This window comes from Taudactylus pleione, unplaced genomic scaffold (genome assembly GCF_031769625.1).
Source record: "Taudactylus pleione unplaced genomic scaffold, aTauple2 ptg000556l, whole genome shotgun sequence".
Lineage (NCBI taxonomy): Eukaryota > Metazoa > Chordata > Amphibia > Anura > Myobatrachidae > Taudactylus > Taudactylus pleione.
Genome location: NW_028284958.1, coordinates 9,497,757 through 9,516,695, shown reverse-complemented (window position 1 = coordinate 9,516,695; position 18,939 = coordinate 9,497,757). Strand labels below are relative to the sequence as shown.

Below are 18,939 nucleotides of genomic sequence, written 5' to 3'. Positions count from 1 at the left end.
TCTCACTGCCTGGGAAAGGCCTGTTGAGAGACACTGTGATTACTGAATGTAAGTGCTGTGCTAAAGACTTCTGTTTAGAAGACTCTGATAGAGAGATCATTTTGTTTAGTTAGAGTAGGACAGGTCAGGATTTACTTTTATTTTTTGTTTATTTTTGTGCTGCTAATAAAACTAGCTGCAGATGATTGTACCAAGACCTGATGTACTACTACTTGGCTGCTATCCTTATGTTGCCACAAAATATATAAGTGGCTCTGAGCCATTGTTCATACTGCCAGATGGCTGGCCATGCCTCTCGCTCCCTGATTGAACAGAGGTCACCAAACAACCTCACAATACTGACAGTCAGCTGTACTTACAGACTATGGACAGCGCATTATGGACACTGAAATGCATTTAACACTACAGCATTCTGGTAAATACAGCTTTACTATTTCTTATATGCTCCGTCCAAGTAATTGTTGGTAACCCGGGGCTGCAATGCAGACCACAACTAGGAGAGGGGAGCCGGATAAAACATAACCACTAAATGTACCTGTAAACGTTTTTTTTTTTATATTGGTGGGTGTGTGCAGAAACATAAGCTCACCAGGGATCAGCGCCGTGAATCACAGCTGCATCCACCAGGACAGAGCAATCAGCGCCCCCCAGACTGCTTTTTCAACTAGCCAATGAGAGTCTGGAGGGCAGGCAGATACACCAAGGAGGCACTGATTGCTCTATCCCGGTGGATGCGGTTGTGATACATGGCACTGATCCCCAGTGAGCTTACATTCCAGCAAACACCCGCCAATATTTAAAAAATGTTTGCAGGCACAGTTAGTGGTTATGTTTTATCCGACTCCCCTCTGCTAGTTTTGGTCTGCGATGCAGCCCCAGGTTTGCAACCGCCACTGAATATAGTTATGTTTAATTATATTCTGTTTGCTGTTGTTCTTTTCCTTTGCATGATTTGAAGCCAGTTAACTAATTATGACATCACATTATGTCATCAGACCCATTTTTGGTGCCAAAATGCTTTTAAATAGCACTAGTTTGTCACTATCTACATATTAATAGCAGAAGGATGACTTTTATAAGTGACATTGATGCCATTGTCTGAGCAGGGCACATTATATACCAAATTAAATGTCTTTGTCGATAGATTTGCAGAAAACAATTGGTGTTGTAATTGGTTGCTTTATTTCGGAGTTATGTAGCAAAACGTCCACCCGCAATTATAGTGCATCACCATTCTGCTCTGGAAAATATGACAATTGTTAAACTTTACCAGTGCACCTGCTGGATGACCTGAAACATATGACTTGCTGGGTGTTCTGGAAACTGTGTCAGTTACTGAACCCTTCCTGTGCACCTGAAGGGTGACCTGGAATATGTGACCTGCTGGGTGATCTGCAAACCATGTCAGTTACTGAAATCTTCCTGTGCACCTGCGGGTTGACCTGCAACATGTCCCCTGGGTAGTCTGGACACTGTGACAGTCATTTGCAGCCACATATCAGCACATCTTGCGGGGACTCAATCACCCACTGCTGTTTTATTTAATTATTCACTGCTCCATTCTTTGTTTACACCAAACATGCCTAGAGGCCGGCCTGAAGGACGTCGATGTGGTGGAACCCTTACATATTGCCCAGAGCGCTCAGTTCAAAAATCTTACAGTCAATAATATTATTATCACAACCAATGTATAACAAGATCAATACGCCGCTTGCATTGGACATGAGATATTCACTACAATACTACTCTTTGGGTCCTAAGGATGTGCAATGTGTGAACTGTGGTAACACTCTTTATTACAAATTCCCTCAAATTACAGACTCATTATTTCCATAATATCCTCAGTAACTAATATCCATAATATCCTCCATAACTAAGGTGGTTACTGCTGGGATTCCCTAGTTTGCTTGATTGCCTAAAGAAAGGTTAGTAAGTGGTAACCCAAAACGTTGCACACAAATAAAGATCAGTGTTTATTCGCTAGTCTACAGTTTGGTAGTATATATGGGGGAGACCCAAACAAGTAACCTGCCTAAGGCTTCATATTGCCTTAATCCAGCTCTATTGCTGGGAAGAAATCAGAAGTTTCCTTTCCAGAGATGCTTTCTCCATAGAACAGAGGTCCTGATTCAGAGCCGGAGGCTCTGACAGAGCGCTCGCTCTGAATCAGGGCCGTCCCTGCTCCTTTTTGACCACCCACAGCTATAGCGAGCGGCCAAAATGATGGTCGCGATGGTCAAGACCATCGCGAACATCGGGCTTGCGATGAGACCCTGCGGTAGGGTCTCGCTGCCGCAAGCCCCGGGGTGCTTTTGGCTCTATCAGAGCCAAAAGCACTCCCACTTACATCACTAGTGATGTCAGTGGGGCCGGACCCAGACGGTAGGCGTTCCCATTGGAACGCCTCCGTCTGGGCAGCCACGCCCCTGGCACGCCCACCAAAGGGGACGTGCTGTCAATCACCATCGACAGCACGCCCCCTTTGGTGCGAGACCCTTAACGACGGCTTGGCCGTCGTTATTCGGGTCTCGCGCATGCACGCTTGGGCACCATCGACCCGCTTGCGAGCGCTCAGCGCTCGCGAGCGGGTCTGAATCAGGCCCAGAACTCTATAGGGTCCTGGCTCTGAAATACTATTTTTCAGAGTTTGGCAAATTGACTCAGGGCCTGATTTAGAGCCGGACGCTCTGACCAGAGCGCTCGCTCTGAATCAGGGCCCTCCTACCTCAACTTGGAGCAGCCTCTTGGACGCTCGCATAGCTGTGATACCACCCACAGCTTATGCGAGTGTCCATGATGATGGTCGCGATGGTCAAGACCATCGCGACCATCGGGCTTGCGACGAGACCCTGCGGTAGGGTCTCGCTGCCGCAAGCCCTGGAGTGATTTTGGCTCTATCAGAGCAAAATCACTCCCACTGACATCACTACTGATGTCAGTGGGGCCGGACCCAGATGGTAGGCGTTCCCATGGGAACGCCTCCGTCTGGAAGCCACGCCCCCGGCATGCCCACCAAAGGGGGCATGCTGTCAGTCACCATCGACAGCACGCCCCCTTTGGTGCAAGACCCCGAGCGACGGCTACCCCGTCGCTCGCCGGGTCTCGCACATGCGCACGACGGAGCTCCCTCCATTGTGCGCATGCGCATTAGGGCACCATCGATCCGCTTGCGAGCGTCCTGCGCTCGCGAGCGGGTCTGAATTAGGCCCTCAGACCGCTGTCCCCATTGAGAATAATGTGCACTGCTGTTTACAGTGTTGCTTTGCTTAAAGCAGAAGATATCTCACTTTAGCACAACCATTTTAGCATGGTTTTAGCCTTCGTGAACAGACTCTTTAGTGTTTACACCATACTCTTTTGTGTATGTACACAATCTAAAAACAGAAAATAAAAAATATATATAGTATAGCACTCAAACTGATGAGTCTATTAGTGCTCTTTTATTTAAATTAACAAACATGAAAACATGTAATGCACATAGCATAAAACATACAATCCAATAAGTACCAATCTCCATTCTAAATGCAATGCAAAATTGCTAAATAAGCATGGAACACAGGGCCTGATTCAGAGCCGCTCGTAAGCGGCCGCTCGTTCACTCTGAGCGATGTTCGCACAACTGCGCATGCATATGGGTCGTAATGCGCATGCGCAAAACGGTCATTGCGGTCGGAAATTGTGCGCTTGTAAAACAGGGAGGGGCTGCTAATTTGATTGACAGAATGTACCGTTTGTGGGTGGTAACAGGGGAAGGTGCTTGAAAACTGGGAGCGGAGATCCGAACGCAGGCGTGCCTAACGGTCAAAAGGGCGTTTAATGGGAGTGCATAATTAGTAAAGGAGCGTCATCGACCATGTCACTTGGTTGTCTTTTAGCCTGAACTGCTCGCAGTGATAGCGGGAAGAAAATCCTACCACAAGCACTGCGAGCAGTTCAGATGCCTTTCGATGTTCCCAATTAATCTAATAAATACCGGAGATGACGTGTGATGCGAACGACAAAGGGGCGTCTTTACAAAATAGCGAGCGCATTTTTCGGACGCTCGCTCAGACATAGAGGCGTCAACACACCGCAAAGAGCGAGCGCTCAATTTAAATGTCCGAACCCTTTTTTAGAACGAGCGTCTGCAAATAGTGTCCGGCTCTGAATCAGGCCCACAATCCTCTATATTGGTATTAATTTCAGTGCAGAGTTGTAGCTTATTGAAATGAAATAGTGTAGCAGTCAATAGCAACAGATATAAATCCACTGATCAGTCTAAAAGGTATCAAACAATCCTCCTAGGATCCGTTTAGAGAAAAGAAGGTTCCTTATAATAACTGTGGGTGTTTATTTTACCGCTAAAACAATATTTGTATTGTTTGTATTCCCTCTATTCACATTATATGTTACGCTGCATATTGCCCCAATCCACAGTATATGCCACACCGTGCATACCCTAATTCACAATATATGCCACACGTTATATTCCCCTATTCAAATTATGACACACTGCGTCCCCAATTCAAATGATATGCCACACTACCCACCCCCCCATATTATTATTATTTTACTAATTTGCTGACCTGAGCTTCTATGAATGCTGCAGCAGGTCCAGGTCTGACTCTTGTCCTATCACTTTTTCCAAGTGACATCTCGTTATTGCCATATAGGTCAGCAAAGGAGGAGGAAGAGGTGAGCCAACAGACGGGAGCACCACATGCATCATTTCTAATGCTGGACACCAGTATCCTTACCACCGGCATCTCGAAAGTAATTATCGGGGTGTTAGGGGGAGGTTGAGGTTAGGTAGCGGGCTTAGGGTTAGGCATTAGGGGGAGGGTTAGGCACCGGGTAGGGAGTGTTAGGATTAGGGTGCGGGGAGGGGGAGGTTAGGTTTAGGCACTAGGGGGGGTTAGGGTTAGGCACCAGGGAGGATGGGTTAGGGTAGGGTTAAAAAAATACTTACCGTGACTTCCTATGGGTGTCGGAATTCTGACTGACGGGATGCCGCTGTTGGTATTCTGACCAGCGGCATCCCGCAAGCCAGGATTTCATTCCCAACCCATTGGAGATGGCAAACAGAGTTAGAAAATGTGTGCTTTATTTATTGGAGTTCTGATTTATTTTTGTAGCTTATGCACACAATTTTATTGTTTCTAGGTAAGATGATATGTAAAAAGAAATAGGGAATTTCACATCACTTCATCTTAACATGGTATTAGCAGGGGCAGGGGCAAAGGCAGGGGCAGGGGCAGAATACAGGGAGCTGCAGATTCGACCAGAGTCTACAGAAAATGATCTGTTGTGGCTGATGCTGCTGCTCTCAGTACTAATCCAGATATCAGCGACAGCACAGAAAGCCAGATGCTCCCACCTTTACTGAAGCTGTATCACACAATTAGAGGAAGCTAAACAGACAAGGGAATATAGTGAATCCCGTCTGCTGTTTCGGAATCTGGAAACGCACCCATGATACCACTTACCTTCTGGCATCTTATTGCTGTTGGAAGGCTAGATAGAAAATAATAGAAAGCTCAGGTTAAGAGTACATAAACGTTGGCAAGATAATTCTGCTGTGATGCATGCGGTAGACATGTCTCAGATGATAGATATGATTTTATTTGGTGCAAAGTACTTTTTCAAATATGGCAAAGAGACAAAAAATATGCATATTTGAAATCACAGAAGCGTCAGAAGATTTAAGTGCGGTCTCTCGCTTGGGTAAATATGCCCCTTAAAGTGTTTACAGACAGGGAAGCAATTATCAATTGTGGTAGGGGTACTTGGTAACATTGCACATTGGTTCATTGTTAGTTACCTGCTCTAATAAAAGTCAGTATTTATTCATGTTCATGTTATCATTAAAATTTAGTTCTTCTTGAAATCCGATCAGCTCCATGATGGTCCATCTTAACTTCTCTCCGAATCTACAAACTGTTTTGGGAATGTGAATTAAGTAAAATCGCTTTCCTCATCTCTAAAGAGTCATTAAAAAAAACAAAAAAAAAAATTTATTATGCTTTTTTTTATTTGACGTCAAAATAAAAAAAAACATTTACTATTTAATACTTTTATATCCCTTGGGGAGGGGGGTAACACAAACCTGCCACACATTTTATGATATCCTTGATCCTCACAAGGGGACTTTCTATGGTAACAACATCTTGGGACAAACTTTCACTTTTAACCATTCATATACTATTGACAGCAGGAACATGGGAACATTACTGGTATTTATTCAACAGCATCCTGTATTTTGAATTAAATAGGGGTGACATAAAATAACTTGATGATTCTCTGAAGAATCTATTACTAGAAAATCCCGACTCCCAAAATACCAATTTAATATGTACCAAAATATACATTATTCATACATTATATAACCCAGGTGGCATTCATACATTATTTAACCCAAATTCTTCCACTACACAATGAGTAATGGTCTCTCCAACCTCAGATGTTGAAATCAATGAAAGATCATATAAAACAGGTCTTCTTATTGTATCAGGTATATTTTATTTTTTGAGAAATGCAATATCAATCCATCACCATCTACCACCTGTTGGTAAAGTGGGAATATGGTTGGCACATTTGATTACATGGTTTGACTTACCCAACAATTGAAAGAGTTGGGTTGATGTGTGCTGCTTTGTTGTGGAGGTAATGACTACCCCTTCATGCCCTATGTAGAGCTGACAGTATTCTAATTGATCTTCTTTTTGACACCATTAGTTGTGTGTCAATTTTCTTAGTGGAAATGATGATAAAATAAAATAGTAATATAAATAAATAGATGATAAAATAAAATATAGTAAATAGATGATAAAATCAAATATAATAAAATATAGTAAATAGATGATAAAATAAAATATAAATGGTAAAAAAAAAATCAAAATAATATATTCAAATAATAGAAATAGATACAAATGTTTGTGTTACATTATAAATATGTTAATGAAAAATTATTTATTTGCTGAAAAATAAATGCACCATTTATTCAAAGGTTTTATACTTACTACGAGGTACAGGGGAATAGAAGACAAATAAAAGACAGTTTTACACAATTTATTTCAGTAGCTCAGCATATGAAATACTATTGTAGCCTCGTTTTAAGTTTCATCATTTTTGCCATATACCAAACATTTTACAAATGTAAATAAGAATTAACTGAAAGCTGTTCTTAATTGGACGCAACATTGTAAAAACCTTGAAATACTTAGTTACTAATATAAGCACTGAAATATGTGATCTGATAAGGTCAATTATTTGACTTGATTATATTTTAGGACTTATTTTTTAATTTACAAAAAAAGTACAATACAATATATATATATATATATATATATATATATATATTATATATATATTTGTAAAAATGTACATGTGTGTGTGTCTGTGTTTGTGTGTAGAGCCTCTCCGTGAGAGATGATATATCCTCATGTTATAGAGCACTGACCTTGTTTCTGACACGCTGACCTTGTCCTTGACAGTATGTCATTTTTCTTTGGTGCATTTCATAACCTGAAGACACTACAATGTATAGATGAAGGACAGTATATGAGGAAACAATAATATGCACCCACTCAGCTGTGGAATGATACTTCGATGCTGTGTGTGAACGCATCAATTCGATTATAGTTACAAATATAGGGCGATTTTTTTTTTAGCATCATATTGGAAAAATAATAATTTTTATGTCTGTTTGGGAAAAACAGTAAAGATTAGAGGGGAAACCTAGTCACTGGAACTAACAGACCCAGGCAAAACCATGTACAGCTCCACACCATATTCCTCCTCATAGGCGTATTTTTAATGGGTGCCTGGTCTGCGGTGCACATGGGCCCCTGGGTCCAAAGGGTCCCCGTACAACACACCCTGCACCCATATTATACTTACCTTGTGCCGGTAAGCTGGTCCCTCCTCCTCTGCGGCACCATCTTCCCAGTGACATCTTCAGGAAGATGGCGCAGTGCAGTGGAAGCAAAGACACCGTGCAAGAGCCTTTTCTCTCTTGTGCGCATGCATCATCTTCCCTAATATAACTGGGAAGATGGCGCCATGGAGGACGAGGGATCCACTTGCCGGCACAAGGTAAGATACGAGACATGATAAGGGGTCAATGTTCAAAGGAGGGGGCCCGCTGCACATTATTCTGCCCCTGTTCCTCCTCCACTAAATGTTACAGTTCCCACTAAGCATACAGGCAGGAATTGTTCTCCTGACATCTGCCAAACCCATATGTGCAATGGCGGTGTGCTTTACACCCCTTCAGTCAATGTATGGCAATGCACATGGTAACCTTAGACTTGCATGCGGCTTATCGGCCATGGAAACAAAGTCAATGAAACTCCAGATGAACCGTTCTTGTGCTGTTGTTACTTCTAGAGGCAGTTTTAAAGCTGGTAGTTAGTTACTAATGTGACCCGGATCAGATAAATCTTATATCACTCAGCTTTCTGGTTCTGTGAACTTATGTGGCCTAGGGCTTCAAGGCTGAGCTGTTTTTTTCTACTAAACATTTACCCTTCCCAATAACAGCACCAGTTGACCAGGGCAGCTCTAGCATGTCAGAAGGTTGATGAACTAGTTAGATGGAAAGGTTGTATCCTATGAAAGTGACACTTTAAAAGTCATTGATGGCCCATTCTACTGATAATGTTTGACTATGGAGATGGCATGGGTGTATACTTTATGCACCTGTTAGCAATAAGTCTGAAATGGTCAACACACACTAATTAAAACTGTGTCCACATACTTTTGGCCATGCAATGTAAACACAGGCTTTATTTGTTCTTCAAGGCTGACATCAATGCTAAAATATTATTTGTGTGTGAGTAGTCTATTTTGAAATCTCATCCCTGTGAGACTAAAAAAGGTTTACCCACTGAGAACACCATCTGTCCTCACATACAGTACCCACCAACAGGTGTCCTCTCTTTCCTAGATCACCATACAGCCTCCTGTTAATTACCTCAACGTAACTACAAGCCTGTGGAACATCAATCAGCCCTTCAGACTGCACATTATTTGTTGTGCTCTGTTCAGCCCGTTATAATAGACTCAGATTTTTTAATTGTATTTATCTGCACCATTAAGTTTGCGTTGTGCTGTATATATAGGGTAACCATGCACATAAATATAAATACATATATATATTTATTATATATATACAAAAAATGTCCAGAAGGCACCACATATAAAAAAAATTGAGCATTGTAATCCTTAAAAAGAGTCCAATACTGGTACTTCTTTTATATATAATTAATCCCCACACTTTGGAGTTCTCCCGTTGGGGTAGTGGAATGGAGGGGATGGTATCTTCAATGAGTAGATGGTAGGTCTTTATACATTCAGGTCCTATACTGAGACCTTCAGTTAATAATAGAACACCACCAATTGTATATTGGCAACATTAATCCTTTGTCTAGCCCTATTATTGGGGTAAAGGTTCTTGGTTGTTGGCAGACCAATATGGTGGTTCCATATAAAATTACCCTACGCAGTTCGTCCATACTACTTCATCAGGGGTATAGCAAGCCATAATAGGCTATTCATATGAAACCATCCCCTCCATTCCACTACCCCAACGGTAGAACTCCAAAGTGTGGGGATTAATTATATATAAAAGAAGTACCAGTATTGGACTTTTTAAGGATTACAATTCTCAATTTTTTTTTATATGTGGCGCCTTCTGGACATTTTTTGTATGTATTGAACTCTGGGATCCATTCTTGACAGGGGATCTGTCTGGAGGTGCAGTCAAGTTGGTGACACTGTATTGTTGTAATTGTAAATCCCTATTCTAGCGCAGAGGAAGTGTATTTTCTACTGTTAAATGATAAATATATATATATATATTTGTTTATTTATATACATTGTCACCCTATATATGCAGCATAACACAAGCTTTGGGACTCAGCAGCGAAGTTCCAGAGATATCCTACTCCTTTTTCAAGGTTAAAAAGGAGTACTATATCTCAGAAATGTTCAATATTCTATCAAGATATTTAGGATCTCTGTTAGTGACTTCTATTCAGCGGTGTATCTACAGTATCATGTGTGCAGTGTGCACATGTGTCCATGGGCCCAGAGGGGGCCTGCACTGTACATCCTGCACTTATGACCGACCACTGTGGCTCTTCTGTGGTGTGCCAGCTCCCTATGCTTCTCGTACAGCACCATCTTGTTAGTAATGTATTCAAAAAGATGGTACTGCACATGAGCTGGCAAAGACTGTGGCACTGTGTCAGGGTCTTTGCTGTCTTCCGCACATGCGCCATCTTTCCGAGTACACAGTGTGGAACATATCATCAGATCCGGGGTGGGGTAAAGTGGGAACCTGCTTCATTGGAGTGGGGATGCACACGGACCCCCCCAAGTTCTTAATATGCTCCTGCTTCTTCTACATAAACAGTACTGTTCACAAACCCATTAAGCATCAATATATACCCATCATATAGTTGCATAAGTTAAATAAAGACATATAACATTCAACCATTAAATCTTAATAAAAATGTAAAATTTCACTAATAACATAATATATTTTAATCTTCAATATGTTATACACCTCACCCACATGCCACAAAACTCAAAACACCTCCATTGCAGCACCACAACTACAGCCTGCAGTATGCACTGCACTATCTTCATTCTCCTTCTCTGATTGGCTGTGCTAGGGTCACATGACATTGAAGCCAGCTGCTTCAATTATGATGCAAAGAATGAGCCTTATCGGAAGCAGCTGGTTGTGGACATCATACTGCCTGACCTTAGTACGCATACCACCCCGGGCCGATACAATGTTGCAATTTGCTGGTGCCCTTTGCTTGCGCATACATTGCGGCGGGGAGACATGCAGAGTGTGCTCCTGGGCACTCTGATTGTGTTTAAAAAATTTTGTTATATGTCTCACGCTGTGTGGCCCTAAATGGGGAGTTTCGGGGATGGAGTGATCCAGGTCCGGGTCACAACAGATCCCTGATCTACAAAGCTTCAGTCCAGGATTATTAGGGCCAGCCCCTTTTAGCGGGTACTGTGCTTTATAGTAGCTCGCCCCTCCCCTGGGACATACACCAATGAGCTGTGCTCCTTTAAAGGCTGGCTTCTCCTCTCCTGTTTCCCATCCTCCTCCCTTCTCTATCCCTCTTCTCTACTGCCAGTGCTTATCCTGCCTACTCATGGCTGCCTCCACTAGCTCCAGAACCCAGGTAAGTGTCTTGGGGGGAGCTAAAGGTTATGTAAAAGGAATAGCAACTATTTTTATACAGAGACCCTCTTTTTTGCTGTTCAAGCTCTTTTGAAGAAGCACAATGAACGGGCAATGCTGAGGACCATTGACGCAGCGATCAGCCAAGGAAATTTAGTGCATCAGATGAAAGACACATCATGCTTACTTCCCTTCGAAATCGGAAGATGTCCAGCAGAGCCATCAGCTCAGAACTGGCAGAAACCAGTGAGACCCAGGTACACCCATCTACTGTTCGGAGAAGCCTAGCCAGAAGTGGTCTTTATGGAAAATTGTGGCCAAAAAGCCATACCTTCTACGTGGAAACAAGGCCAAGCGACTCAACTATGCACGAAAACATAGGAACTGGGGTGCAGAAAAATGGCAGCAGGTGCTCTGGACAGAGGAGTCAAAATGTTAAATATTTGGCTGTAATAGAAGGCAGTTTGTTCACCAAAGGGCTGGAGAGTGGTACAATAACGAGTGTCTGCAGGCAACAGTGAAGCATGATGGAGGTTCCTTGCAAGCTTGGGGCTGCATTTCCGAAAATGGAGTTGGGGATTTGGTCAGGATTATTAGTGTCCTCAATGCTGAGAAATACAGGCAGGTACTTATCTATCATGCAATACTATCAGGGAGGCATCTGATTAGCTCCAAATTTATTCTGCAGCAGGACAACGACCCCAAACATACAGCCAATGTCATTAAGAACTATCTTCAGCGTAAATAAGAACAAGGAGTCCTGGAAGTGATGATATGGCCCCCACAGAGCCCTGATCTCAACATCATTGAGACTGTCTGGAATTACATGCTTGCATTCAGAGTCATTAAAAATATAAAAATGCAAAAATAGAAAAAGAAGATATTCAAGGCCTGGTGCTATTTCTCTGTCTCAGTTAATAGGTATAGTCCTGAAGAGACTGAATAAGGGAAGTGCAAGGTCAGCGGGTCTGTATATAATAGAGTTGATCTTACCACAGCATGGGTCAATTGTCGGTCCAGAAGCTTAAATGTTATCTTGGCAACTTTATGCTGTGCATATGGAAACCAGAGCCGGATTTAGACCTCAAGGGGCCCTAGGCAAGATACCAGTTTGGGGCCCCCCTCCCTCAAACAATCCATAGCACTTTATTTGCGTTCCTAATTCATGCAAAGCGTCCCTACCCTTATGCTGACCCTAACTCAACCCTAAGCTCAAACCTGACCCTAACCATAACCTCTAACCCTAAAACCCTAACTGCTAAACCCTACACCATCCCTAATACCCCAACTCAAACACCTAATCTGACCCTAATACCCTAACCCAAACTGATACACCAACCCTAATACCTTATCTCTAATGCAATAACCCAAACTGATACACCAACCCTAATACCTTATCCCTAATACTATAACCCAAACTAAACCTAATACCTAAGATTTTACTCCTCGTCATCCATTAAATACATCACATAAGCCTGAGGAGTGCTAAGGACTAGAAGGTGGCTGCGAGGTGGCATCTGCAGTGGGGGTTGTGGTGTGGTCATGCCCAGTATTGTGTGTGACTGTGCTCAGCTGAGTACAATGATGGGGATGAGTCATCACCATTACACCCCTCCCCTTTTTTTAAAGTGCACTATGGATTTATTTTTTTAATGGTAGGTGGGGAGTGGACAGGACTGCATTATAGTACAAGTATATTACAAGTACCTAACATGAAAATACCATCATCCTGGATTGATGTACAGGTTGAGTCTCCCATATCCAAAATGCTTGGGACCAGGGGTATTTTGGATAATGGAATATTCCGTATTTTGGAATACTTGCATATCATAATGAAATATCTTGGGAATGGGACCCCAATATACACACAGAATGCATTTATGTATTATATACACCTTATACACACAGCCTGCAGGTAATTTTATACAATATTTTCAATAATTTTGTGGCTCAAGCAAAGTTTGTGTACATACATGAAATTCATTTATGTTTCATATACACCTTATACACACAGCCTGGAGGTAAATTTTGTGTGCCTTAGACAAAGTTTGTGTACATTGAGCCATCAAAAATCAAAGGTTTCATTATCTCAGTCATGCTAAAATTATTCCGTATTTCGGAATATTCCGTATTTCGGAATATTTGGATATGGGAGACTCAACCTGTACTAATAATACTAATAATATCATGATCATCATAATGTATATTACTATATGCTTGTAATATAAGGCAGTCCTGTCCTCCTCCCAGACCCCACCTACCATAAAAATTAAATCCTACATAAGTCAATCTATATTAGAGTGCTTGAGAATAGCACAGTACCTGACCCTACCTGCCTGGCTGCTGTGATTCCCTGAGATCTGGATCCTCGGTCACTGTCTCACTCAGCCAGACTCTGCCTTGGCCTGTCCCTCTGCTCCTCGCTGGGTGCCACCGATGCGTGCTGCTGGTGGCAAGCTGCAAGCGAGGTTGCTGTGCTGGGGGTGGGCTGGAGCTGGATGGGGCTGGTCGGAGAACCCGGTAACCCTCCTATTCCCTCTTATGCACAGTCACTCTGCAGAAAGCGGCGCCGCAGCGGGACTCTGGGAGTATAAGCGCGTCCTCGTGACATCATGACGTCACGCGGTACTCGCACAGTGCTCCTCTGGGAGCATTTTAACCGGACAGATTTCTTGGGGGGGCCCATCCACGGGCCCCTTGGGACTCGCGGGGCCCTAGGCGAGCGCCTAGGTTGCCTTGTGGGAAATCCGGGCCTGATGGAAACACTGTACCATCCATATATATGAATATTCAGGACAAATCCCAGTGGTGTAAATATCTTTTAGTAAATACATGGTTTTGGTTGGTTTATATAAACCACACCCACATTAGTAAAACCACGCCTACAACATATTTCTGTGTTTGTTTTTTTGCCATGCCCATTTTCTCGTTGCATGCGCTGGTAATAAAGCTTGGCCACGTCCACTTGTTTGTACCTGAGCCCAGGTTGAAAGTTGCCAGCCAGCCCTCTTTGCAAACTTTTTGTTGAGAACCGCTTCTCTAAGCAATTATGTTTTTTATCTTTTCCCAATAATTTTTTTTAATTATAGACCATCTCAATGTTGTAAATCAGTTAAGTTAAAATTATTTGCACATTTCTGAAAAATTGTTGGATAACGGGACAAAATGGCATTTCGCCGAGAGGAGTGGAGCAACGTAAAGAAATGGGACTGTCCTGGAGCTTATAGTGAATTCCCTACAAGAAACAAACATTAGGATCTATTTTGTCTGCCAGAATATTTTTGAAGTGTGTAATCATCCAGAGGAATTCACACAAACACAGGGACAACATCCAAACTCTATGATGCCAGTACTGTATTAAAGCGATGCTAGCCACTGTGCAACTAGCTGCAATGAATTTTATAGATATATAACTGGTTATCTACTAGCTCTTCTACACATTGTGATGATCAATGCATTGATCTTGTTTTCTCCTGACTTGGTTTAGCTTCTAATTTCTTTAACCACTTAACTGATGTGGTCACATGGGATGTGACGGCAGCCTGCTGGGCTTCAGCTGTCACGGTCGCATCCCATGCAACTGTCCCGTCCTCCTCCAACCCCAACTTTTAAAAAGTTAATCCTCTGGCTTGCCATCTGCCCAGGCAGGGATTTCGTAGTCTGTGACCGCCAATATCACTGTCGAAAAAAACCCTCTTAAAGTCGTGCGAAAGACATTTTGGAACGCATGTACGGCTTTTAAAAGTGCAAGGGAGGACCTTTAGCTCCCCTCTGAGCGCTAATGCTGAAAGACTGATCATCAGTCCCTAGGGAGATACACTCTGGTGCGCTCTGCATGTGGAGGAGGGGTAATGCTCCATGGGGGTGAGTGGGTGATACCCCTGGGGGACTCTATTAGCACTAGGGTGGGTAAGGCCCATTAAAGTCCTATTGCTCTGGGGATGTGGAGGTGTAAAATAGTTCATAGAATGACATAGGTCACTGGGGGGAGTGGGTGGCAAAGTGGGCACGGGCAACACATTTTACCATTACGAAAAAACTAGTAAACTGGCATGAATAGCAAGCTGTAACATATCAAGGGTTAAATCAGATTAGGCCACTCATTTGACTGTGAGAATCAACAGAGGGTGGTCTTTTACATGCAAACACACTAGTATTTTGCCTGATCCAACAAGGATTTAGGTGTGAAATCAGATGGTAAGGTGGGCACAGGTGTCTTTTTGAACAAAAATCTGCAGTTTTGCAAGGGTTAAATCAGGTTGGAACAAACATTTCACAATGGGAATCAATAAAGGATGGTTACGGGGACATAGCAAGGCACTTCAAAAAATATTGTGCCTGTACCTGCTTTGCCACCTGATTTCATGCCCTAACACATAGGTAGTTTACATACAAATGCAATTTGTATACGGGACATCCTTTAGTGCTATTTCAATGTTAAATTAGAGAGCCAACGTGATTTTCATCCTTTCAAATAAAGTTTTCTGAGTAGAATCTGGAGCATGAATTAGATGTGAATAAGGAGCTAAGTCCAGGCTGGTGAAATCCTGTCCATCTGTAGAAGTGAGCACGTCTAGTGAATGTGTCAGCCTCTGTCAGGAGGAGGAGCTGGGAGTGAGCCAGGCAGCTGCTCCGTATGTGTCGGTCAGACTGTGCCTGTGTTCGGGCTGTGCGTTGCTGCAGCATGCGGGGGAGAGGAAGATAATCCCCCATGTCTGAATGTCCTATGGGAGGGTGACCCCACGGGTTGGGTAGGCTGATGAAGCCGATAAGGTGAGTGGGACATTGCAATTTCCATTCATGTCAGACATTCTCTTTAGCACTACACCTTTCACTGACTAACACATGCAACTTCCCCGGCAACTCCATCCCCTGTAACTCCGAGGCCAATCAATATCTGCTTCCCTGGCTAGCCGGGTAGGCTCAGTGGGTACTTGACACCTTTGCAACCCAAAATGTGAAATATAACCTACCTACCTATCTATCTTGGCTGATACTATCACCTGTACTCGGAAGAAGACGAAACATATATTTTTTTATTACGTATCATATCTATATTGTGTTTATTCATTTTATGCCCCTTACAAATTCTGCACAATACTCTCTACTATTATATTGGTATCACGTGTTCCTAGAACGCACCTCTATGTGTATACTGCACCCCAACATCCGTCACTGCTACAGACACATTACTAAAGGCTTTTCGTTCGTGTATGTGTATATATATATATATATATATATATACATACACACACACACACCCCTATGTGTATACTGCACCCCAATATCCATCACTGCTATACACATTAATAGTCTTTTCCTTCATACGTCTGTGTGTGTATGTCTATGTGTAATTATATATATATATATATATTATATATATATATATACCTATGCTGTATGTATATGTGTGTATATATATATATATATATATATATATATATATATATATATACACAGATACATATTACTGGTGACATCTCTCCTACCATTAATCTATTAAACCCTATTTTAAGAATCGCACCCTATACAATGATGTGATGCATGTTATGCTTTGCATTTGAACACTTGTGTATCATTATTTATTTGTATCCGAGCTTAAGTTTCATGAAGATAATTGTTCATATAAAAAAATCTTGTCAGTGTTCTATCCCTCCATTTATTGTGAGAGCATAAGGTCAGTCAGCATATGCTGTGCATTATGTTGCAGTTGTTGCTTGCCTGTTTAGTAGGGTAGTTGGTGGACAGTATGTTAAACCGTGAAATGACTGTGCCTTCCCAATCTCCCCACTGCAGGATGTGACCACAGGCACCTCTTTCTGTAAAGGCATGTGCAGTATAATGCACCATGTCTCAGACAATGACGATAACTATATTTTTGCTTTCATGCATAAAGTATAGTGTATTTTCACACAAGTCCCAATTAACAGGTGTCACTGGCTTTGTTGAACTACAATATGTGCTTTGAATGTTGCTTCATTGTATTTCCTAGGTCATTTGACTCAACTGCAGGTCTACAAGTGTCTCATCTCATTTCTTTTAGAAACTAGTAATTGAGGTGTTTGTACCCAGTTTATGTGCCCTTATGTTTGTGTCAGAAGCACATCATAATTCCTTTTAATGTAAAGTAAATAGAAGATTTAAATAAACTGTAGATTGGATTTTACCTTAGTTGTCAGACTAGTAGTCATAATTTGCTTATCCTGCTTAGCAATAACATAATATATCATGTGTATTTATTTGTATCCCTCTCTCTATCCTCTGTATCCCTCAGTGTCTCGCATCGTTTCTTTCGTTCTCTCTCCATCACTCCTTCTTTCTGTCACTTTCTCGCCCTATTCCCGTTCTCCCTCACCTCCCTTTCACTCTCTCATTATTTCATATACCATGTATTTTTGAATTTATATTCAACATTTCATACCTCACATTTTGGTTAATGCATGTCTCTTTGTCCCATACCTATGTAGGCGGTGGCCAATTAGAACATAAGAGCAAGTAGGGTAGGGGTTTATTTAATGATAAATTGGCCCCAGTGCATCCTGGGGGAGATCCAATTTCATATAAATTATACAAAATGACTTTGACTTTGGGTGAGACCCTCACACACAGCAGAATAAAATAACGATTGATCATCACTATTAAACTGTTTTATCTTGAATTCTGTCAAACTAGAAGTGAAGGGCACATATGTGAATCATCACTTACATGATCATATGTATAGATGAATATTAGACAGCTGCTGTTACCTTATTTTTCCTTAAAAGCTGCTAAATTTAGTTCACTGTATGGAACTGGTCCTGAACACTTTTTTTAATTTAATTGTTTCTCCATGGGAAAACTTAATTTGCATTTTCCTAGCATTTTTTTAATTTTCTTTTTAATGTGATCCCAATTTCGGGGAACCAAGATGACCCATGACAAAAATTCTAGAAAAATAAAAAAAAATTATTTAAGGAAAAAACACCTGCAAGGTCATTTTCTCCTGCTCATGTTAACTATTTAAAATATAAGTTGTAAAATATAATGATTTAAAAAAATAATTTTTTTTCTCAACAAATAGGCAGTAGCAGGTGCATAATTTGATTAATTGGAGTCTGCATGTTTAATTAATTACACTACCTAGAAATATATTCGCTTCCCAACACCAACATTTCCGAAAAATTACGCACACCGTGTGTCCTTACAAAATTATAGTTAGGTAGATATACAGTATGTATGAATTTGTTTAAAATAGGTTAGGACTAATAGTGCCACCTACTGGACACAATCTAAATACATGAGACCACATGTGCATTGTGCGTGTGTTTGTCTTTTAGCACAATGCTCATTTTTGTGTAAAAAAAAAAAGTTTTGCTAACCAGATGATAATCCAGGATATGAAGAAAATGTTCTTAAAAATTGTAATTTATATCTTCAATAGCTTGGTGCATGAAAAACCAAGCACTGATGAATAATAAAGTGTGCCCAGACAGGCAGTATCATGAGAATGCAGACTGTCCGTCCACTAAGACCACCAGACACTTAATTCTCTACATTAAAATAATTTTCATTACAATGCATCTTATTGACTAGCTATCACTGACAGGCCTAGTGAATAGATAGGCTGTATTCTCATTAGTATTGGTTCTGCATACTGTATGAAAGAGCTGTATCCACTGTGTAAGTAATAGGTGTATTTTAAAGATTAACATTCTAGTGCAAATGTGTCAATTACAAACTGCTATAGGTTGTATCACTATACATGATCCTTA

The 18,939-nt window shown here is 41.6% G+C and overlaps 1 protein-coding gene across 2 annotated transcripts in view; it reads left to right on the top strand.

Annotated features, from left to right (window-relative positions):
* Positions 1-15,794: 15,794 nt before the first annotated feature.
* RGMA (repulsive guidance molecule BMP co-receptor a) overlaps positions 15,795-18,939 on the top strand; it is a 50,433-nt gene continuing 47,288 nt past the window's right edge. The window contains exon 1 of one of the 2 annotated variants that reach the window (XM_088452678.1): positions 15,795-15,961. In XM_088452678.1, the coding sequence (XP_088308804.1) occupies positions 15,948-15,961 (14 nt within the window). In that variant the 5' untranslated portion in view covers positions 15,795-15,947. The remainder of the gene's footprint in view (positions 15,962-18,939) is intronic. The other variant, XM_088452677.1, reaches the window with a different exon arrangement.